This window comes from Trametes versicolor, assembly GCF_000271585.1.
Source record: "Trametes versicolor FP-101664 SS1 unplaced genomic scaffold TRAVEscaffold_10, whole genome shotgun sequence".
NCBI classification, from domain to species: domain Eukaryota; kingdom Fungi; phylum Basidiomycota; class Agaricomycetes; order Polyporales; family Polyporaceae; genus Trametes; species Trametes versicolor.
Window position 1 is genome coordinate 1,390,781 of NW_007360330.1, and position 22,469 is coordinate 1,413,249.

Sequence of the window (22,469 nt, forward strand, 5' to 3'; positions counted from 1 at the left end):
GTGCGTAAGCGAACGCGAAACAGATAGGTAGAGGCGAAACATGAAGAGGAGAGAACACAATCACGCATCAGGCGTAAACTGGCCCCACGAACCATGGAACGGGTTTGCGGACTCGCCGGACGCCAGGTCCTCAGGCCAGATGGCTTCTGCGGGCGGAGTCTTCAGGGGATCGTATAAGCCCGAGGATGGAGAGGCGTCCTCGTCCACGACGGCGAGCGGATGGGTCCTGGTGAGAGGGCCCTGGAACCCTTGGTCGGAGGCACCCTGATCGCCGACAGCCGGGGCGTAATTCATGTTCGATTGATAGTGCACTGATTGCTCCGCGGCGCCGTACGGGATGGTGGCGGAGGTGGCCGATTGAGAGGAGTCCAAGAAGCCCAAGGCGAAGGAATTAAAAGGCATATCCCCCGTCGCTGCCGTCACATCCGACAACGGATCCATGGGCACGTAGCTGGGCTGTGGAGAGAAGTCAGTCGTGGGGGTGCCATATGGCGCGAGGTCACTAGAGTCGCCGGTGTTGGCAGGGAGTTGTTGCCCCGGGAATCCATAGGACGGCGCGGATCCCATGTCCCACTGCTCGGCGCGACCGACTGCAGGCGCTTGGGGACGGGCAGGCATCGAGGACGACAAAGGCAGCCCCGCTTGCATAGACAAGACATTGGAGCCTACGGGGTACTCGTATCCTTGGGCATCGAGAGCGGTAGATAGAGGCGGCGCCTGTGGTTGCACCGGAGGCAGCTGGAGATAAGCGGGCGCGGCACCATTCACCTGTCGCATAGCGGCGAAGTCACAGAACCCCGCGTCGAGCGGGGCGAACTCGACGTCGAATCGCGGCGGCTGCGGGGCTTGATACTGCTGGGGCGCAGTGACGCGTTGCTGCAAGACATGCACGGGCGCGGGCGCGATCTGCTGGGGAGCGGCGGGCTGGTATCCTTCAGCGTAGTCATACATCTGGGGATGGAATGCAGCCTGTGGGTTGCCCGTGAATTGTAGGGCCGGCCAGTATGCGCCGTTGTCTTGCTGGGCGCGAGCATTCGGAGGCGGGGCGGCGCGATTGTACGGGTTTCCTCGTGAGGTTGCACCCGGACCAGGTCGCTGCCGCCCGCTAGTGACCGGCTTTATCGTGTAGCCAACAGTGTCTTCGTAGGCCCTGTCCTGTACCAACATCTGCTGCTGGGCGTGCCCGCCACGCTCCTCCATGGAGCTCGTGTACTAGTAATCGGAGAATGCAGCTTCTTCAGGAGGGTGTTCCAGACAGCGAAGAATGGTATACGTACCTGGTACTGGACCGCTGACTGTCCGTACATGTCTGCCTGCGCCGATACCTGCGGCTGGTTCGATTGGCCGTCGAGCGTCCAGAAGCCGAGGGCGGAAGGGGGGGTGTTGAGGCCGGGGGTCGTACGTGCGGACGAGGACGAGCCAGACGACGAAAAGGACAAGTCCGGAGGCGACGGCGGCGACCCAAGGCCGTCAGAAAGACCCATCGGCGAGTGGCCCTCCGCCGACGGCGCACGCGTGCCCTCATCCTCGTGCTTCAGAACGTGCCCGGTCTGCTTGCGCTTCGTCTGCACAGGCTTGAACGTGTAAAATGGGTATTTTTGCTTGTGCTTCCTCGCCACTTCCTTGGCGCGCTCCTTCCAGTAAGCTTTCACATGCGGTGGCTCCGCCGCCCATAGGGGAGAGATCATCTTTGAAAAGTTCGATTGGACGCCGCCTGGGTGTTCCTTCTGGTACTGCTTGTTCTTGAACGAGCGGTATAGCATGAAACAATTGGGAGGGCGGCTGATGTAGCCCTCTGGCTTCTTCTTCGCGGTCATGGTGGTGGAAGTGTGTCGATCGAGCGATGGGTGGCGGCGATCACGGAGCAAGAAGTAGAGGGAGAAGGCACGGGGAGGTCCGCGCGCGGCGAGCTATAGGACGGCGGGGGCCGCTAGAGCAAAGCGCGAGGTGATGAGGAAAAGAGCGGATGAAAAGACAATTTCTCGCTCCAGTTTATAGGCGGGCAAAGACGGTGGCTAGTCAAACACATCCCAGTCCAAGCAGCGCGTCGGCTAGTTGCGATCCAGGCGTAGAGGGAGGGAGGTGACCAACTGCCGTGTCACAGCCCTGCCGAGCTGTCGAGCCGCGTTCTCGGTGCACGCATTGTTCTTCGATTCGAGTCTAGTCGGTCGCTCGTAGGTGGGGCTGCGCGGCACATTTCGAGCTAGGATCCCTCAGTCATAATCAGTGTTGCAAGAATTTCTTTGAGCAAACGCAGTTCAGAACGGAGCGTGCACGCCTGACGTCGGGTAGCGGAGAATGATGCACGAGGGAGGGCTTTGGAAGTGACGTCCGCGGAGCCGGTGCGCTGGGCTTGGACACCACCCCGCGCGTACCTGGGCAGCAGCGCCTCGGCTGGCCATGGTTGCTTTGTCCCGCGGCGGAGGCTTTTTGGTACGGGTGCGCGCCTCTGTGGGGACCCGCCCCTCCGAGGCGCTGCACCACTCCGTAACCGTGCTAAAAATCAGGGGTCAGTACTCGGTTCAGACAGACGACTTGGTAGATTTTTGGTTGTCATACCTTGGACGTCCAGTACGGGCAGACACAGACAGCCGTCAACTTCCGTGCGCGTACTCGAGGCGACTTGAGGGCCGCTTGAACCGCCGAAGGCACGAACGTACTAACCGACTCGCTCGTCTCGGCGGGACTAGTGCCACGAGAACGGGCACGGGCAGAGCGATGTGGCGCGGCCGTTCGAATCGGAGGCGTTTCCTAAGTCGTCGAAGAATAGGACCTCGCTTACCTCTATTTTTTCGTCGGCGGGAAACCCGCCCGAGCACTGGAGACCCCTATCGACTACGGCGTCTATGTTAAAGACTCCTCAGTTGCGAAGAGCGCGGAGGGGATGTAGCGGAAGAAATGAGTCGCCATAGCGAGCATTCAGCGAGAAAGCACTGGCGCAAAGGAGAAACGTGAATTCTCCTTTGCGCCGACGTCCGTCGCCCTACATGACGCTGCCTAAGATGATGCGTTAATACGATAACAAACGGTGAATGTCGCCGCTTACCTGCGTGGTAACACGCGTATACTTACTTGATGTTACTCCACGAGATAATATGACACGTAAATGCAAGGCCAGCTGGCTATAGGGACGGCGACCCGGAATGCCACTAGCAGTGGGCCGACCGTCATAGGGGCAGGCGCTGAGCACAAGTTGCTGGCACTAGCCGGCCCAGGGATCTCGCGAGTGAATACTGTACCTCCAGGACCAAAGCGGCGGGTCACAGGTCACAGCGACCGCCGCCGCCCCGCTTTGGGGTGTGTGTCCCGCGTCACAGCCGCCCTCGCCGCTGAAGCGGCGGCCCGACGCCGGTCACACCTCAAAATGGCCTTTTTTGGCGGCCCTGCGGGGCCCCGCGCCGCTTTATGTACCGGGGGGTCACGGTCACCACCGGTCGCGCCGCTTTGGATGGTCGCGCCGCTTCGTAGACGGCCGGTCACACCCCAAACCCCCCGCCGCTTTGGTCCTGGAGGTACAGTATATGCACATACACTGGTTATTTGGTAGACCTATGGCCGGTATTCTTCTTCATACCGACAAGCCTTAACGCAGGTGTGGGGAGTGTCGAGAACGCGAAGGACGGCGACGCTGTCGAGGCGACCGTTCACCTCGGATGGGTTTCAGCCAGATAGACGCCCAATTACGATATTACAAAAACGGAGATTTACCTCAACCAACCTGCCCTGAACCTAATAAGTACGCTCGTTTATTGTTGCTCCGCGCTCACTCCGCGCTCGATGGATTGTCTTGTCTCCCGGCACCCGCGCCTCCTGGGATGCCGTCTCGTATCGTCCATTTATACGTCCTTCCAATCTGTTGACTGCAGAGCATGGCTGCGATACACGCGTACGAGCCTCATGACTTACGTGATGCCAGTGATACGGGCTGCGGCGTGCCAGGTGAACACGACGACGAACACGCTCTGCTAGCTATAGCTACATTAACGCCGCGGACGGCACACATCCGTTGGACTTGTACCTGTACTAGCTCGCGCTTGGGTTGCGCCTTCCGAACATGACCGCAGTGGTGCTGTGCTCACCTCACTGCGCTGATGAAGGCGTACACATCCGCGGCGAAGATAGCAAGCAGCGCGTGAGGCACGGAGTTGGTTGGGAGCCTGACGGTGTAGCCTTATGCTCTGAATTCCCAGGTATCCTTGAAGTCCTGACGGTTGTTTGTTCTCAGTCTTCAACAAACGCATGCAAAACATAGATTGCATAGTGATGGGATGACGTGACAGATGTAAGGTGCGACGGGTACTAGCAAGACGCGGAGGGACATTACATGCAGAGATATAGCTACAAGATACTAGACAGAAACATACACGATTAGAGCGAACACAACGAAATATACTGGCAGCGCATGAGAGAAGATAGCGAGTGATACAAGAGCGGAAGCGGAGGATATGTGCGTACAAAGACATTGGACGGATACGTAGCAGCGAACGGAGGGAAGGAGATCGAATCACGCATCCATCGTATACTGGAGCGCCCAATCGAAAAGCTCATCCATAGACTTGTCCGACGACACGCCCTCGCTGTAGATGGTGTCCTGAGGCGGAGTCCCCAGATAGTCGTAGGTGCCCGAGAACGGAAAATCATCCGCGGAAGATAGCTGCTGGGTCGCATTGGCCCGAGCCTGAGCCTCGTAGTATCCTTGACCTAGGGCGTACTGATCGTCGACGGCCGGGTCATAGTCCATGTTCGTCGGAACATACGATGATTGCTGGAAGGCGCCGCTCGAATTCGGGAGAGATGGCGGGACAGCCGACTCGGAAGGGAAAGACTCAGCGTAATCCCAACCCACGGAGTCGCGTGCTGTATCCGTTGTCGCTCCGGTTGCGCCCGACCCATACGGTTCCATGGGCCCATAGCTGTTGTGGGTGGCAGTACCGGCCATCTGGGGTTCATAGAGCTCGGGGCCGTAGGGATCGTTGGTGTTCGCCTCGTGCTCAAAGGTGAATTGCTCAGCCTCCAATAACCCATAAGACGACGCGGGCATCATGTTCCACTGCCTGAGGCGATTGGCCACCGGCGCACGGGAGCGTGCCAGCCCCGAGTACGACAAATGCGATGGCTCCGCTTGCATAGGCAAGAAGGCCGAGTCGGGGAGAAGGCCGTAGTGGTGGTCGTCGATGCGTCCAAGGGGAAATTGCACTGGAGGCTGTTGAGGATATGTGGGCATCGTGTTGGCTTCCGCGGAGTGATAGAACCCCGCGCCAGGCTGGGCGAACTCCGCGCTCATCTGTAGCGGCTGGGGCGGGTGAGGCAGACGTTGTATGGGCATGCGCTGCTGCACGGCCTGTGCAGACGGACCGTGTGCGACGGGCTCCGGAGCAGGGTAGTACTGGTCCGCTGGTGCTTGAGGCGCGGCGTATTGGTTGCCCGCGGACTGCATGGAACCCTGTCGCCTTTGCGGTTGCTGTTGAGTGAGCCTCCTGGACGCCGCCGCGTGTGCGTACGGCTGTCCACGGACGTCTTCAGCCCGTCCAGTCCGTTGCCGAGGCGCGGGCCCCATCGAAAAGCCAGCCGTGTTTTGACCGTCGAAGGCGCGGTCCTGGGCCAACATCTGCTGGTGGGTGTACCTTAACATCGCGTGCTAACGACGCGAGAAGGGTGTTCGCTCGATCAGGTATACCAGAGAGCGAAGAGCGATGGACGTACCTGATACTGCTCTGCCACCGACGGTCCAAACGGCTGACCCTGCGCCGATGCCTGCTGTTGATGCAACTGCCCTTCCGACGGCGAGTGTCCGTACGCCGCATATGGCGTGCCGGGTCCCGGTGTAGTCTGGGCAGATGTCGAGGCGGTCGACGGCAACAGATCCGGGAGCGACCCCGGGGAGTTGTATCCATGGGGGCGGGATGTCGTCGCTTGTCCAGCCACTGTGTCCATGCCCTGAGCGAGCGGCGGGGGCGGCGCATGCGCACGCTTGGGTGCGCGCTGCTGGCTCTTCTTCTGCGCTCGCGCTTGCCAGTACTCCGGGTACTTCAATTTATGCGCGGCCCGTGCTTGCTTGGCTCGCGCTGTGTACTTTGCTACCACTTCTGGGTGCTTCTTCTTGGCAATGCGCCACAGAGCGGCGACCGGCTTCGAGTAGTGTTGACGCGCGGGCAGTGGAAGACCAAGCTGCGCATCCCGAGCCGTGAGCTCCTTTACCGTGTCCGACCTGAACAACATAAAATTGTTAGGAGGCTTCGGAACGTAGCCAGGTGGTCTCTTCTTGCACATTGCTGGTGTGCGATAGGATGGGAGGCGGGTGGAAAGAAACTGAAAGACCTTGCGGGCGGAGCTGTAAGCCGAGGGGAGCGGTGGCAGCAAAGCGCGAGGCGACAGGGAAGAAAGTGGGGAGAAGCAAAAATTCCTGGGATTGTTTATAGGCTGTCAGAGACGGTGGCTAGTCCAACAACCACAGTCCAAGCAGCGTGTCGGCTACCTGCAGTCCAGGCGGCGAAGAGGGAGGGGACCAGCTAGCGCTCCCTCACCGCCCCGCAGAGCTGTCGAGCCGCGTCCTCGGCGCCCGCATTGTCCCCCGTTTCCAGTCTGGCTGACCGTTTACGGGTAGGGCAGGGTGGGACTGCGCGTCACTTCTCGAGCGAGGATCTCCAAGCCAAATTACACGTTGCAAGGATTGTTTGCACCGCCGCCCTTTGGAGGGGGGTGGGCGCCTGACATCGGCAAGCGGAGAATGGTGCGTGACTGGGGGAGTTGAATGCGGCGGTCGCGGAGCCGGCGCGTTGGGCTTGGATACGGCCCCAGGGTGCCTGGCAGGCGCCGCGTTTGGCTACGCTGGCTTTGTCTCGCCGCGGAAGCTTATTCGGTTCGGCTGTGCGTCCCGAATTTACCACGGAGGAGGGGGTCCTACCTATCACAGGCTCCGCTCCCCTACGTGATCGCGCTGAAATTAAATCATGAGTCAGTATGCGGCTCGGACGGACGACCTGGTAGGCCTGTGGAGCGCGCACCTTCAGAATGTCTGGTACGGATGGCCGAAGGCAACCGTTCGCCCGCGTGCGCGATGTTCCCTCGAGCTGTCACAGGGACGGGTAGATCGATCCAAATCGCGGGTCGCCGCGACACCTAATGGTACCGGTAGGGCGGTCGGCCGTTAGTAACGGAGTCGCGCCCGGAATTATCGAAGAATAGGATCGCGCATGCCTTAGATTCTGGGTCATCAAGGATCCCAGTACCCCGAAGCCCCTTTGTGTCAGACCGGTCTAAAATCAAATCTCATTAGTCCCGAACGGCAGGGGATGCCGCGGCGGAGGTGCGTCACCGGGTGCCGCGCACGAAAATTAGCGAACCGCAATATGCTTTTGTTCGATTTTTGGTTGTTGTCACTCATGAGCTGCCTTATTCTGGGAGACTACCTCCCAGCCTGCGCTAGGAAATTCGGACGATATTATCCGCCGGGTCAGAAGCAAGTCCCGCATGACATCACCTGGGATCATTATACATCAGGATGGTAAAAAGCGGTCAATATAGCGGCTTACTTAGGCTATTGTGCACAGAAGCTGCATATAACATACGCGATATATTGTGGTCAGTGAACGCAGGATTGGCTAGCTTTGGTGACGTCGACTTGGAGTTGGCCGACTGGGACAGGGGCTAGCGAGCAGTCCAGGGCCAACTTGAAACCGACGGTCCCACGGGCGAGAAACTGGTGCGCATATAACGCCGTAAGGTATATCCAGCCTTCAGGCCTCAGGTCTTGGTGGATACGGACAGGTAGTTTTTTGGGAGTATTGGGAGTGAGCCGCTGTGCACGGCTGCTGCGGTGCTGGCAGAGTAGTAGACGCCTTTTCCCATATCGGGAGATTTTCCACAACCAACCTGCCCTGAACTCACCGCCGTATAAGAAATTGCGACCGTGCATTGTTGTTTCGTTAGAACATACTCAGCTAGGATCTATTTTATAGGTACTAACTCGAGTCTCGCATGTTTACACATGCCACATCCTTCTTATCCAGCCGATGACTTCCGCGCCCGCTCGTATAACCGAGAACATGGCCGCTTCCGCGGTCTCGAGGACGTTTGGATCGTGTCTTCTGCTTCCCTTCGGGGTGGGCGGGAGCGCGAACCAGCGAGCGGGGCGTATGTCTGATGGATTACTTTTGTACATATATCATGTAGCGATGCGCTTCTTGTAACTTCGTGTTCAATGCATTTGGTGCCTCCCGAATCTCCCGCAGGTGTGCCATCGTCCAATGGTGTTTATCTCGAATCTGCTGACATGCACGCAGCTACGGCGACCGATCATTTTGTCACGGTCTCATCGCCCTCGCGTGAAGACAGCAGGAGGGAGAAGACTATGCCGAGGCTCCTACCCCTTTACGTCTAGTGTGGAATTCAGCAACGCCACAGCTTCACAATAGCTTGTTAGCGAGGGTCGACATCCACCATCCTCATCTCGACCGCATGTCGATGCACAACGTCGCTCTCAGAAGGCTTATCCCTCTCTGCTGTCCACCCCAACCCGCAAAGGCGCGTCGTAACACCCTCGACTTTATTCATCACCAAGAAGATCCCCCCGCATCGCCCGCCGTTCCCCCAAGCCATCGCCTCTTTCTAGGTGCCGAGCGACGCCAACCCTTCGTTGCGAAGAACTCCAGCCGGCTATCGAGACCGTCAGACCCTAGCAGAACGCGGATGCGGTCGTCCTCAGCGGGTCCGCGACAATACCCGCGACGTAGCGCAGCTGCGTGATCGCGAGGAAACACGCGGGCAGCCTCACGAGCATGAGGGTATCGACGCCTGTCTTCAAGACGATCACCCTGTCTCGGTGGGTACTCGTTTATGTTCGACCCCCCCCTCCCCCAGAAGGGATAGGTGCATGATCGACTCGTCCTCGGCGTCGTCGACCCGGCTCGCATCGACGTCAGGCCCTCGGTGCGAAGGCTCATGTATCCTCGCCTGCTCCTCCCGGGCGACATCCACAACAATTGCTCCCCCGCGCGGACGTCCCCAGCCATGCCCACCTGGCGCGGCAAGTACAAGGCCTGGGCAACCGGCTAGAAGGTCTGAACGTCCAGGTATGATCAAGAGACAGCTACGGTGCGTGGCTTAACGGCGCGACTCGGATGCCACACCCGCCGCACGCTCGAGGTCGGTTTCTCGAATAGGGATAGGTGAGCAAAATCGTCTCATACGCCTGCTCGAAGGAAGTTCGACGGTTGTAGGCGCAGTCTTGTCAAGCTCTACGGCAGCCGCCGCAAGAAGATATCGTAAAGCGAACCAGGAAGGGGCCCCGCACCGGTTACCAGTCGCCAGCTCTGCACGAGTATGCAGGGTCGACTCCTTCAACAACGCACCGCGAGGAGGGCGCGCACATATCCACGGCAGCACTTCCACCATACACGGCCCTCGCAGTCAAGGTGGCATGCATGGTGCGCCACTACCACGGCCAACCAGCATCGGTTCCTCCTGGCATGCATGCCCCAAGATACCCCCGTCGTCGTCATTCTACGAGGCTTCCATATTCTCTGGCGAGTACATTTTTTATGCCCGTGGTGTTGCGATGTGTCTGATGGGCGAGCGGAACGCCGTCGGGTGTGGCGAGGACATGACCGAGTCTCCATGCCTGGATCGCGTTCCCTCTGGAGGAGGCTGCATACACACCAGCTCGAGGCACGGAGGGCCTGCATCCGCGTTTGCGAGATCCTTGTGGACAAGACCGGCACCATGTCCCTCTTCTCAGCACTCTCGGGCGACAAGCACTCCTACAGACATCATGGACAAGCTAGCTCCGTTGTCGTGGACAAACATCACCATATCCAACATCGGTTCCGTCGTCATCCTACACACTTGCCACCGTGACCACGTATTGTAAGCCAGCCACATTCCTCTACACCCCCCTCCCGCGACTCGCGACGCGCTCCCCGACCACCGTCACCCCCAGCGTACATCAACAACAACCACACTGAGCTTCCCCGCGTCACCACGTACACTGCGCTTGTCTCCTCTCCGCGCAGCCCGACACACCGCACTTCGCTTCCCCGACTAGGCCTCCGCCTCCAACCCGAACTCGGGATCCCAGTCGCGCTGCAGTTCCGCGTCAGGTTCGCAACGCGCGTGGGCGAGTGCACCGCGCGTGAAGTCCGCGCGGTACAAACGCCAGGTCATGTTGTGCCGCCTGGACACGCTCGTGTGGAGGCCTACCTCGTATATCCCGTTTGCTCGACTCGGAGCTGGAGGCTATAACTATGGTACTCGGTTGGAGGTCCTTATACTGCGTGGTCGTGCTCTCGCCCAAGACTCGCCCGCCCGTGCCACCCAGGTTACGTCGCATGCGCGCCCTGCGTCCACGCCAGCTTCGAGATGCATCACCCCTCGTTCCCCGTCATCGTATGCTGTCGAGATGCTGAATGCAAGGCGGATTTCACTCAACGTCGGCACGACGTCACGTATCAGCCCCGTGAGCACACGTTGTACGCTGTATACGCCTGGAAGAAAATATATCAGTACTCAATAGAATGGGGCATCGGGAGGAAGCACACCTGTCACCTAGGTGCAGTACTAGTGATGGAAAGGTTCGGGTGCTCTTTTAGCGTGTATACCGCATAGCCACGAACTTGACTGTGATATGTACGGTTACCGGAGGCACGCTGGCTCTGCAGATTATCAGGTGGCATCCCAGTGTCACGGTTGTCGCAAGTAAGGCTCACATGTCCGCCGTACACAACTTGCACATTGCGAATGCCTAATACCTCGAGACCTCCGTCATTATACGTGAACGGCTGAACGCTCTGAGGGACACACAAAGCAGCCGTGACTTCCCCTCTTCAAGACACGCTCTTCGCGGGTTCTCGGGTGAGAATGTGGACTAGTTGTGACAACTTAACCCGCAATGCGACGTCTTCTTTCCCCAGAATCCCGTTCAAAACAGCTGGTTGTCGCATGGAAGGCCTCGAGTCCGACTTGGACAGGCTACAACAAATGTCTGATTAGATGGGAAAGAGCACCGTCAAGGACGTTCAGAACCGAATTATACACGGTGAAGATAAGGATTCGCACCTTAGACACGAGGCATGGTGTTCACCTCCACCTCGCACATGATGGTGGCAGCGGCGGGTCCGCTACTTGAAGATGCAACATCATGGGAGGAAGCTGGGCGTCGACGCCACTGTCTACTCAGCAACAACGATTGGGTAAACGAGAAATGTGGCCGGCTCTGATAGCAGCAGAACACTGACCGCGATTGGTGAGCCACTATTGACAAGTTCTTAACGCGGGGCGCGCTCCAGAAGCGACTTCAATGACGTTGAGCGCTCCATGGAAGAGAACATCACTTTGGTGGACATTGGGCGGGAGTAGATCATCGGTGATGCCACAGTCCCGGGGACGCTATTAAGTTGCCGCTTCACCTCCTCGCTCTCTGTCAGTTCAGATAGTATCCGCTGGGCGGCTGCGCGTGGCTGGCAGAGGTGTATCAGAATGGGCGAACGTACTAGCTTGTAGAACGTGGCGGCTGAGATGGACGGGAGCCAGGGAAGTCGAATGCGTTCCGCAGACAGTACGTCGCCGGGTACGCGATGCAAGGTAAGCGTGGCGGTATATAAAGGCTCAGGATCGGCTCTCGTCGACCTGCAACATCAGTTGTGCTACACCCTTTCGGTAACCCAACACTCACAACATGTACTTCCCCACCACCACCGTCCTCTTCACGCTCGTCGCCGCTCTCTGCGGCAGCTCCGCGAGCGCACACCCTGCCGCCGCATCCGCCGCGGTCGCATTGCGCGCGAGCGCCGCCGTCGCCACTGCAGCTGTAGCCACTGCAGCCGTCGCAACCGCAGCCGTCAAACCCGCCGCTGCAGCTGTCGCCACTGCGGCTGTCGTCGACGCTGACGTCAACGTAGCGGCCGACGTCCTTCTGTGAACGGGGGGGCACAACAAGATCGCTGGTATGTGGCTTCGTATCTGCTGGGCATCCAAACTACAGCTGATCGGGAGGACACAGTGAGCGCGGGGTGTACTCCGAAAACGTTACACGGGTACTCAACATGGTTTACCTGCGAAGATGATGCACTAACCACGTTTTCGCAGGCGGTTTGGGGCGACTGGATATTTCTCTGGGAGATGTGAATGAGTAAGTTAGGGGTCGGTTTACGGGGTGACAGAGGCTTCGATGGTTGTGGAAGGCGTCGAGATTCGAGATCACTTGTAAAGCGCAGCCGTAATGCAACCATTGCTCATGCTCGACGAATATCTGTGCGTTACCGCCGTAGTCCTACATCGCAAAGACCTTTATAAGGGACCCAAGAACACAACATCTGACATTAAGCATTCAGTCAGCAAAGTGTGGACGGCGGATAGGCGAAGGCGGACCTGAACTACAAACATGAATACGTGAACTTTGCCATCAAACCTACGGCTACAAGAAATTTTCGTCCCTCACGGGCCGAATATCGAGAGGAACTTGCGTAGTCTTTCCGTCTCCGTGCGGCGCGAGCACTACGGGAACCTGCAGACCATCGATCCGCCAGTATATCTCTTTCTTCGCACCGCTTTCGTCCACGGCCGATGGAAGCGCGAAGTGCATGTTCGATACGAGCGTGGACAGTATTTGCTCTGCGCAGCGGCATCAGCGCCACGAGTGGGCCGGAGAGTCGGGGCACTCACTGATCTCCATCTCGGCAAACTTGAACCCGCTGTAGACGGCGCATATCAGACAGCCGGCCGGAAGGAGGAGCAATGATAAAGACTTACATGCACGCGCGGCTCCCGCCCAGGAACGTCATCCTGCAGACACAAGCCACATCAGCACATCCACACACATCCCTCAAACGTCGCAGGACACTAACATGCCGCCATACACCCCAGGGTACTTCGCGCCCTCCACGCTCCCCGGCGCCGCCTCCGCCCCTTCGTGTGACTCGTCGCCGAACTCCGCGTCCACATTTCTACCCGCGCCGATTCGCGCGCCCGACGCGGTAAGCCACCGCTCGGGGCGCCACTCGTCCGCGTCCGCGCCCCACACATCCTTGTTTCGGTTCGCCCCAAGGATGGAGATGAGCACATTCGTACCCGCGGGCACCGGCACGGACGTTGTTTCTTCCCCCGAGACGGTGCGCACGGGGAACCGGAGGGGGAGGACAGTGTCCTTAGTCGTGCTGAAAGGCGAGCGTTAGCTAGCGTAGCGATGGCGAGTTCAGGAGTTGCGGTTAGAGGAGATTGGCACGTACACGCGATTCATCATGTTCGTGGGTGGGTGCAGACGCAGCGTCTCGCGCACGACCGCATCGAGGAACGGCAAGCCGATGAGGGTGTCATATGGCAGGCACGTCTGGTGCCGGTCCGCCCCGTTGGCTGTCAGCGCGGATCTCGCCTGGTGCACCTCGGTGCGAAGCCGCGCTTGCACATGAGGCTCGCGCGCAAGAATGTGGAGCATCCTCGCCAAAGCTGACGTCGTCGTCTCTTGCCCGCCAAGTAAGAAAGTGCTGCGGGCGGTAGTCACGCAGAGTGAGTATATGCGGCTATTGCAGCTAGATGGGGAGCCCGTACTTTATATCCCCGATTAGCTCCTCCGCCGTGAGCCGTGCCGTCTCCTGAGAGGACAAATTGGCCTTAACTAGGGAGACCGATCAGCGAATACGAAACTCGGTGCAGAAAACTCGTGCGTACTCATGATGCTCATGAGGTCCCTCGCAGGGCCATCGTCGACGCCGCTGAACTCTACCTCGGCCTTCTTCTTTAGGTAGATCTCACTAGCAGAACGGTGCATGGTGTGGGCCATCTCACGCAGCTCCCGTAGCGCGGGGAAAGGGAGCCAATCCAGCAGCTTATTCCGCCAGTATAAGGACAGATTGCGCACTGCACAAGGGACAAAGGGGCGTAGTAAGAGCACTTTAATCGCGGTGTGTCTGAAGCGAGGTACACGTTAGGACGCAAGGATAGAAGCACACGGCCTGACGTACTGGACATTCCGGATCGTATCGGTATATTTATTGGTCTTCGCCGGCTCCAGGGAATCAAAGCTGACTCCCAGAATCCCCCGTCCAACGTATTCGATGGTGCCTTTCCCCAACCATGGAAGAACGTTGATTTCCCGGGTGTCTGTCAGGAGAGGTGAGCATGGTGCGTGGGCGGAATCATAATGCGACTCACCGCCGTTGGTTGGGAGACCGTCCTGGAGGCGCTTGACCAACTCGTCCGCTATCACCTGTATCTGGGGAAGGATGGAGCGCAGGTTGGCAAGAGAGAACACGGGATTGAGCAATTTGCGCTGTTTCTTATGCTGCTCGCCTGCATGCTTCCAGCGTCAATGTCGTTCACGTATCAAACAGCCTGTAGACCAACGCACCCAGTGTCGATATGAGGCCTTCGCCAAAAAGGAGTTTGTTTGTCCTGATGCAGCCCAACATATGAGACCCTCAAACACGAGCGAAAGCCAGGCAGGTGCTCACTGTATGAACATCTCAGTTTCTTCAAACGCATCTTGGCCGTTCACGAGCATGTGCTGTAACGCCAGTGGATCATATACCAGCAATTGTTCTGCCTATGTAGTTCTGTCAACGTTAAATTTTTCAGGAATGCAGTTGGAAAGACCTACTCCTAGCATACCATACACTTTGATGACACCGCCGTAACGCTTGAAAAGCTCGAGGTTGTAATCTAGTCCATCTTTGAACAATCGATGGAGATTCCCTGAGGTGAATGTAAGTAACCGATCCCTTTGCTTCAACTGATGCGAGCATAGCAAACATACCTGTGAGCCAGTGTTCCTTCTGAGGGCCTGCCACTGTGGCTAGGGGAGCAGATCGGGTAGTCGAGCGACTCACAACCCATCTCCGTACCACAAATGCAGCCAGGACGGTGCACAGTATCACAGCAAGAGACATGACATAAAATTGTCACGATATAATGAGAACAGGATGCTGGGGATTGTGGCTAAGAGGCCACCTGGTGGTCTGAGGACCCCGCAGAAGTTCACAGGGAAGTAGTGCGTTCCGAAAATGATTCTTCACGGCGACCAGATGATGACCAGAGTCAAGCTGGCGGCCATAGGTGACATGCGCCCGGTATGCGCCCAGGATGCGCCCGCGAAGTGCATCACGGTGATGCAGCACACGCGGGCGCGGACTGCCAGTGAGTTAAGCAGGGTGGCCGAAACCTTATTATGAACATGCCGCAAGCCACTTCGCACGAGCAAGCTGACACGAGCGCCAAGAAGGAGAAGGATGAGACTCGATGAGACTGATGTTGGGCAGCAGGAAGGGTGAATAATGAATGGCATGTGTTCAAGTTGTATGAACTCGTCGGACGATCCACACAGTCGACGACTCGGAGATCTCTCGGTTGAATGAATCACCGCCCTCCAGTAATATTCTTGAGGAGATCATAATTGCCACGTTCCCACGACTACTTACGTCATGGTAGAAATGAAAGAAATTGCCGCTGGAAACCGCCTCTTTGCAATTGGAACTACATCGGGGCCTCTTGTCCACCGCACAAGCATAAGTAGCACCGGAACCCGACCAAGGTAAGCTTACTTCTTCCGTCATCGACCCCAAATGTTGAACACAACGATAATTTCCAGCGATACTAGCGAACCTCCAGGAATCTCCCCACCGCCCATCGTCAACCGTCTTCAACCGTCCATCGCCATCTTAGCCATGTGCGTCTTCTCTGTGCCTCCGAAAGGGTCGGGGCGAGGTAGCGTGCGAGGATCGACGACCTCGAGAGCGTCTTGTAATGCTCTTGCGGTGTGCTCCAGCCTTATTGTCGCGATAATCCACAGGAGCAGATTTATGACCAGGAGTATGGGACCGACTGCCTTCGTGTTGAGCTCGACGCTTCTCAGACCCCGTGTTTCACCTTCGACGAAGTCACCGTTCATCGGCGACTCGGATGGTGAAGTGGGTGCCGGACTGGAGCCCATGTTGCAATATTTGACGTCGTTGCCGTCGTCCGACTGGGGCAAAGCTGCGTAGCCTGCCATGGCGAGAGTTAACGGCTTATATGTCAAATTCCTACGGTGATGTCAACTTCTGTTGGTTCGTGTCCTTGTGCGTTGGACGTGCAAACTCACCTTTTGTATGTCAGAAGGGGACTCAGGGCACGACGAAGGCCGTACGGTCTACATAATAAAGACCCACAGGCCGCGGAGCCCGTCCGGCAGCTACTAGGCTGTTCGCGGTGGAAGATGATGGCAATGCTCTCGCTGCGCCCGAGATGTGCTGGTATCTTGTGAAACAACCACCCACAACCAAATGCGCGCTGGAGTTCAGATAGCATCTCGCAAACGCATCGGCTCTGTCAAACGATCCTTGCACCCTAAACTATACCGTTTCTGGTGGCAGGAGTGGCCATGTACTCCTCACCGCACTCACTGCGTCCGCCGTGGGCACACACTTCAATCTTGCGATATGCTGGCAGTCTGCACTGAAGTTCTCGGCGGACTACAAATCAGAAGTTCAACTCACCCTCCACTCCACCTCGCTCAGGACTACGCACAAAACCTGCGAACCCGCTATGTCGCCTTGGACCGTCGCCTCTTGCAGCATACTCGGACTCACGCTGCTCAACTTCCTCTTCGTCGCGCATGTCTTGCGTGTATTCGAAGGACTCCTGCCAACACCCATCACATATTGTACGTCCAATTCTCCACGCTCTCCAATCCCCATCCTGATCCGCTACACTCAGCCTACGTCGGCGACGACTTCCCCACAGAGCTCCCGACCCGGCTCGCCGCCGTCGGGCTCGTAGTTGAAGACGGCGCACCGCGCTTCTCGCTCACCGCCGATAACGAGTGGGCGACCGTCTACCCCGCCAACGACGGGTTCACCGCGCTCGGCCCCGCGAACCGCACGTTCCTTGTCGCGATGGTGCACCAGATGCACTGCCTGGATGTGCTCCGCGTCGGCTTCGCGATGCACGGGGCGCCCGAATACACGGCCCACGCAGAGCACTGCCTGCGCTACCTGCGCCAGGCGATCTTGTGCGCCGCGGACCCGACCCTGGAGCCGAGCACGCCGCGGCTGAACAAGCACCGGGAGTGGACGCATGCGGCATCGGGAGAGGGGTCGGTGCATCGCTGTAGGGACTGGACCGCGCTTGGGCGGTACCTTGCGGAGCACCCTCCGGGGCCACTTGACCACCGAGTACTGAGTAACGATCGATGAATTACGGACGATAATAGAACACAGTACTGTCTGTATTTGACGTATAGAGACAATTGTACTCGCACACCGTCAACTGAGCGTCCCACAACAGGCAATACCCCCTTCATAAACTATACGACGGTTGCTAGTACGTTGTCAGATGGGGCGGTAGTGCCATGACCACCCTCCAATTTCAACTCCAAACACTCCACTACGTCTACATCCTCTCCCAGCACCCTTGTGCTGCTTCCTCCTACCCCAGTGGAACCTGTCCCAGCAGCTACATGAGAGAATTCGCCGGCCGAAGGACCTGCCGCACTGCGGGCCCAGACCAGCTGTGAAACATGCTCCGTCTCTTTGGTGGAGCTCCCGGCTGAGATTCCGAGCGTGACACGGATGACGATCAGCGTGGATGCAATTCCCTGCAAATAGCGGACGTAGTAGTAAACGAGCCAGCTTCTGTACGCCAGAGCGAAGTGAGACACGCCACTGGCACTCACATATATCGGGACGGCCATGACGCCGACGATCGCCTGCGCGGGGTGCTCGATGGTGACGAGCACTACGAGCACGAGCTGCGTGGCGAGGTAGATGAGGCCGCTCTCGACGATCACCGCCGCCGCATCATTCGCGAGCCGGATCGTCCTCTGCAGGGTGTGCCCGGACCGCGTACCCCGGGCCATCCACCAGATTTTAAACACGAGGAGCCCGCTCGCGATGACGTTGGTGCATAATGGCAGTGCGTAGCCTGCCACGGTGAGCGGCACTTGCGCAGTTGGCGGGACCGGTGAGGTAGGGGACTGCGTGACGACGAAGTGGACGACTTGAGAGAGACATGCTATGCGTTGCGCTGGATATCAGCTCCTATCAACGAGCTGCATGAATGGCGACTGACCGAAGCCGGCTATCGCGGACATGATGGGGACACCGACTACCCAGTAGTTGCCTCGCCACAAGATCCAGCATCGGTAGATGAGCACTGAATCGCCCAGCAAGTCGGCGAGCGATATCAGGAGGTCTGCTCCGACCAATGGCTTCGTTTCGTTCGCGAATCCCGGAACGCCAGTGGCTTGCTGAAGGAAAGTCGGGCGTTAGGTTTTGATAGTTTTCATCACGAGCGGCGGAGGCTCACCAAAACCGTGTAGAAATGGTTGAACTCCAGGGCGTAATGGGCGGTGCTTGCTCCGAAAAGGAGGCAGTGTGTCACGAGGATGGTCGAATTCATGTCTCCGAGTTTCTGGTTGCGCCGATACAGCAATCCAAGGGATAGTGCGAAAAGGACGCAGTAGACCCCTGCAAGGGCATGAGAAACTGGATTTAGGGAACGCGCTGGCATCCACGTACCCCAAAGCGTCGTTTCACAAGCGAACCCAATGAGCGCAGAGATGTCGTTAGATAGGGCCATGTTAATTAGCCAGGGCAGGCCTCGGAGGTCTACGACGACGTGCGGACACGAGAGACATATAATAGCTCCCTCACAGATATGCCTTCGGAAAAATTGCCTCCAGGCTAGATGTTCAGCGCTTCAGCATTGTGGGTCCATCGAGGGAGCGTGCGATATCAGCAGGCACCAAAGCCACGCGTTCGTCCTTCTGCTGCTGTACTTGGTGCGTAAACGCCATATGACCTTGCGTTCTGGCGCTCGAAAAGACAAAAGGATGCCACCAGGGTACCGGGACGCAAACGCTCCGTACCGTCGAAGGTCTGGCCCCTGACTTCGAATGTTGCGGGTGGCAGAAGGGCGGTTCGTCGTGATAGGGCAAGGTGAATAACGCACTGCAGTATGCAGCTTCCATCTCCGGCGCTGTGGGTAAAACTGCTTCTCGAACGGCAATCTTCTGTCGGCAGGGGGTTTCGCCCCTTCTATGTAGGCGCGACCGCATGTTCAATTTCACGCTGAGTTGTTATCGCCGTACGCGAACTCACCAGTCGACTTGTGACCCAGAGAATGCGTTGTTCCAAGTCAGAGAGCTATTCTCAGGACAGCCCAGGACAGCCCACAATTCACACAAGATTTTGCAGTGCCTCGGAGATGGTTTACGTCGTCTCAGGTCCCTGCAGACTTCGCCGCGAATCTTTCTACGATGTCCGTGTCCTACTAAGATGGGAAGTGGCTTGACGGATGGCTCCCGGGAGGTCCTGCAAAACAAAATCAGGTCACAATGTGATTATCATGAACAAACCTTCGCCAGAAAGGGGCCTCTGTGGGTATTCGCCCTAACAAGAGAGAGGTGGCGAGCTTGTGGCATGAAGGGACATGAAGCAATATATAAATAAGACAGTGCTCACTAAATCGTCATTCATCTCAGCCTCACAGAAGTCAACACGCAGATGCACGCCAGCCTCATCTCCACTCTTCTGCTCTTGTTCGCTATGTTGTGCTTTGCCGTCAACGCCGCCCCGCCTCGTACCAATGCTGAAGTGAACAGGCGGAACCCAGGTGAACTTCTCAACGGCGAGGCACACATGACCATCGCTGCAAGTGGTGCGTAAAGGGTGAACCTGTAATACACGGGCGTGAGTTAACGAGACGGCCACAGCGTAAGACGTCGAGGCGCTCACACTGATATGCGGCATGCCTGCCTGTGGTATGAACTGTCTGTGCAATATCCACCGACCTTCTGGCATGGCTGACTGAACATTGCCCTTAAAGGGTGTGTTAGACGAGGCGGCTGGAAGGATATATGGCGGACGGTGTGCACAGCTCATGTACAGTGTTCAGCCGGGCCAGTGCTAGTAGAGATTCTCAGCATATGTTATCGTTTCCGAAGACTCACGTACAGAGCGGCTTTCAGCTGCACAAGTCGTGTCGAAACCTGCCCCCCTTCCAACCAATACCTGGTAGCCACTTCAAAGTCAAGGGAGACCTAAATCAAAGTTATGTTAGTAGTCCATCCGGCAATAGAAGGATAATCGAGTTTACAATTAGCAAATAATGGCCCAACACAGCAGCGAGACTAACTCGGTCCTCCGGGTGTATTTGACGCAAAGAAGCAGCCTACCGGAAGTCAGCATGGTGAATGAGGGCATGCGGGGTGTCGCGAACGCCTCGCGGTTTCTACGCACACACGCACGAGGGCGAGAGCCATAGCGGAAGCCCCAGCGACTGTAGCACTCTTGCTCGCGAGAAGGGTGGGCATGAACGTCTACATTAGTTGAGATAGTACGGTGTATCGCAGGAACGGCAACCACTCTACCGGTGAGTGGTCACGTATGAAGGGGGACGATCTTCCTGCCCCGGTCCCGCTCGATCTCCATCACCGACCGCATTTCCCTGCCCTTCTCCATCGTCCGACCCTGCCCACCGACACCGTCGCCCATCAACGCCGGCATATGTCCGGGGAGGAGCATGCGCACGACGGCCTTCATGACGTGGTACGGGTTCCTGCTCCCCCACACCTTCGCGCTCGCGTCCTTGATCCCCGCGACCTTGAAGACCTCGTGGATGATTGGGTTCGTCGCGAGACCGAAACCGACGGGGCGCGGGCGGAGGATTATGCGTGTCGCGCCGAACTTCGTCTCCATCTCCGTCCAGATGGTGCGATCCTCGAACCGCTCGATATAGTCCATGTTGCGGACCGCCTGCGGGAACGCCTTGCTCATCGCGCCCATGTAGTCGAGGCCCTTGCCTTCCCCGAGGCCAATGAGGCCCTTCCCATTGCCCACCACGATGAGGACGGAGTAGCGCTCGATCTTTCCTTTGCCCGTCTGCTGCTTCACCCACCGCACGTACTGCGCGCGGTAGAGCTTCTGGAGCTGGTTCGAGGGGACGTGGAGGAACTTGATGGGCTTCATCGCGTCCGTCGAGCTCTCGACCTCGTCGACGACGAACATGTCGTCGCGCTCCTTCTCGCCCTTCTCAATTTCGCGCGCTATGCGGAACATGGACGGGTTGTTGCGGACGATGACGGTGTTGGCGTATGGTGAGTGCTTGTTCGGGGGGAACGTCTTGCTCTCGTGGGTGTCGAGGAGCACGTCATGCGACATGAGGTTTGGGAAGTACTGGCTCTGCACGAGTGCCTCCGAGAAGTCGACTTGCTCGCGAGGATCCAGCTTGGACTTTCCCGTGGGCGTGGAGTACTGGCGGAACGAAGGAGCGACGGGAGTGAGCCGGCGGCTTGCTTGTCGTGAGCAGGCCGCCAATGATGTCCGCGCCATGCTTGTGCTCATCGTGCGGGGCCTTTTGGGTCGCCGAGCAGAACGGCGACAGCGAGAAAGACGAGGAGGACGAGGGAGGAGATCAAGGTGTTTTACCGGCGCTTGTGGCTGCTCACGTCGACAGAGCGCCCAAGTTCGCGACTGCACCGCGTCAGTGTCTCTTGCTTTCGACCCACCACAAGCTCTGAACGAATAGCTATTCAAAGACTATGTCGGGCCACGACGAGGATGCGAACTCGGTTTCCGCACAGCTTGCGGGGCTTGACCTGACCAACCTCTACGGGTCCATTGACAAACACAAGTGAGCGTGTGCATGTGCGTGCAGATTTGACCGGGAATGTGACGAGCCAAGTGTGCACGGCCTGAACTTGACCGTCCCAGAAGATGCGCAGAACATCATCAAGCCGTGGGACGAGCGGGAAGACACTGCCCAGTTCGCCGAGTCCGGCGTCGACGATCAAGTACTTCGCATCGGCCGCGTCCTCGCAGTGGCCACAGCCTGACGCTCTTATCAGGTCATAATACACGTCCCGTTCACGCAGAACGTCCGACTGCGGTCAATATTGCTAAAGCTGGGTGCGTGCGTCGACGAGCTTGAGCGGCCTACCAGCTTCCGCCGCTGATCCTACTCAACAGGCAGGGGCGAGATGACGCCTCGACGGCTGCGGATATACGCGAACCGCACCACCATCGTCGATTTCGCCGAAGCTGAGGACATCACGCCGCAGCTAAATATCAGCTTGCTCGAGGGCGAGGTCACCGTGCAGGAGTACCCGCTACGTGCCGCGTCATTCGCGAACGTGCACTCCCTTTCACTGTTCTTCGTAAGCCGGTACTCCGATCTCATCTCCGAGGATGGCGTACTGACTGGCGGTTAGAGCGAAGCAGTCGGCGGCGAGACGCTGCGCTTGTACTATATCGGCTTCCGTGGTGACAGCCGTTCCCAACGCAAAGACGCCACCGAGAAGTTGGAGATCCCCGCAGCTAATGCCCCCGACGCACGGATAATAGATCGTCTGCAGGAGAAGTCGGGAGGTCAGCAGACGACCGCGAGGTAGACGTGTAAGTATCTCGTTGGGAGGTACAGGAAGGAAGGCGTAGAGGATCTGTATCATTACAAATGTATGCAATACCAGGCTCAACTTCGCGGCAATCGTCTTGCCAGGCAAGCTT

The 22,469-nt window shown here is 57.9% G+C and overlaps 9 protein-coding genes across 9 annotated transcripts; 3 read left to right on the forward strand and 6 right to left on the reverse strand.

Annotated features, from left to right (window-relative positions):
* Positions 1–1,571: 1,571 nt before the first annotated feature.
* TRAVEDRAFT_84312 (uncharacterized protein) lies at positions 1,572–1,802 on the reverse strand (the record flags this gene model as incomplete). Its single annotated transcript, XM_008044124.1, has 1 exon — positions 1,572–1,802. A coding segment is annotated over one exon (231 nt), but the record flags the coding sequence as incomplete, so codon positions are not given.
* A 2,702-nt stretch (positions 1,803–4,504) lies between these two features.
* On the reverse strand, positions 4,505–6,270 carry TRAVEDRAFT_22845 (uncharacterized protein; the record flags this gene model as incomplete). Its single annotated transcript, XM_008043544.1, has 2 exons — positions 4,505–5,638; positions 5,704–6,270. The coding sequence occupies 2 exons, from the start codon at positions 6,268–6,270 to the stop codon at positions 4,505–4,507; spliced, it is 1,701 nt and encodes a 566-aa protein (XP_008041735.1).
* A 5,401-nt stretch (positions 6,271–11,671) lies between these two features.
* Positions 11,672–12,120, forward strand: TRAVEDRAFT_51180 (uncharacterized protein; the record flags this gene model as incomplete). Its single annotated transcript, XM_008043820.1, has 2 exons — positions 11,672–11,890; positions 12,082–12,120. 2 exons carry the CDS (start codon positions 11,672–11,674, stop codon positions 12,118–12,120), a joined length of 258 nt encoding a protein of 85 aa, XP_008042011.1.
* A 289-nt stretch (positions 12,121–12,409) lies between these two features.
* On the reverse strand, positions 12,410–14,876 carry TRAVEDRAFT_130503 (cytochrome P450; the record flags this gene model as incomplete). The annotated part of the gene is given in 13 exon segments (XM_008044125.1): positions 12,410–12,606; positions 12,658–12,686; positions 12,745–12,777; positions 12,840–13,148; positions 13,221–13,475; positions 13,540–13,606; positions 13,660–13,898; positions 13,953–14,091; positions 14,143–14,280; positions 14,339–14,382; positions 14,442–14,533; positions 14,552–14,708; positions 14,740–14,876. The coding sequence occupies 13 exon segments, from the start codon at positions 14,874–14,876 to the stop codon at positions 12,410–12,412; spliced, it is 1,836 nt and encodes a 611-aa protein (XP_008042316.1).
* A 749-nt stretch (positions 14,877–15,625) lies between these two features.
* Positions 15,626–15,976, reverse strand: TRAVEDRAFT_51182 (uncharacterized protein; the record flags this gene model as incomplete). Its single annotated transcript, XM_008043821.1, has 1 exon — positions 15,626–15,976. The coding sequence occupies one exon, from the start codon at positions 15,974–15,976 to the stop codon at positions 15,626–15,628; it is 351 nt and encodes a 116-aa protein (XP_008042012.1).
* Positions 15,977–16,509: 533 nt separating this feature from the next.
* Positions 16,510–17,159, forward strand: TRAVEDRAFT_22847 (uncharacterized protein; the record flags this gene model as incomplete). The annotated part of the gene is made up of 2 exons (XM_008043545.1): positions 16,510–16,627; positions 16,681–17,159. 2 exons carry the CDS (start codon positions 16,510–16,512, stop codon positions 17,157–17,159), a joined length of 597 nt encoding a protein of 198 aa, XP_008041736.1.
* Positions 17,160–17,269: 110 nt separating this feature from the next.
* On the reverse strand, positions 17,270–18,543 carry TRAVEDRAFT_131226 (uncharacterized protein; the record flags this gene model as incomplete). Its single annotated transcript, XM_008044126.1, has 5 exons — positions 17,270–17,560; positions 17,639–17,976; positions 18,034–18,211; positions 18,271–18,431; positions 18,483–18,543. The coding sequence occupies 5 exons, from the start codon at positions 18,541–18,543 to the stop codon at positions 17,270–17,272; spliced, it is 1,029 nt and encodes a 342-aa protein (XP_008042317.1).
* A 1,814-nt stretch (positions 18,544–20,357) lies between these two features.
* TRAVEDRAFT_79677 (ribosomal protein S5 domain 2-like protein) lies at positions 20,358–21,065 on the reverse strand (the record flags this gene model as incomplete). Its single annotated transcript, XM_008044127.1, has 1 exon — positions 20,358–21,065. A coding segment is annotated over one exon (708 nt), but the record flags the coding sequence as incomplete, so codon positions are not given.
* Positions 21,066–21,481: 416 nt separating this feature from the next.
* Positions 21,482–22,445, forward strand: TRAVEDRAFT_30950 (DUF1000-domain-containing protein). The gene is made up of 5 exons (XM_008043615.1): positions 21,482–21,597; positions 21,649–21,757; positions 21,812–21,872; positions 21,933–22,120; positions 22,175–22,445. Exons 1-5 carry the CDS (start codon positions 21,506–21,508, stop codon positions 22,352–22,354), a joined length of 630 nt encoding a protein of 209 aa, XP_008041806.1. The 5' UTR covers positions 21,482–21,505; the 3' UTR covers positions 22,355–22,445.
* The last annotated feature ends 24 nt before the right edge of the window (positions 22,446–22,469 follow it).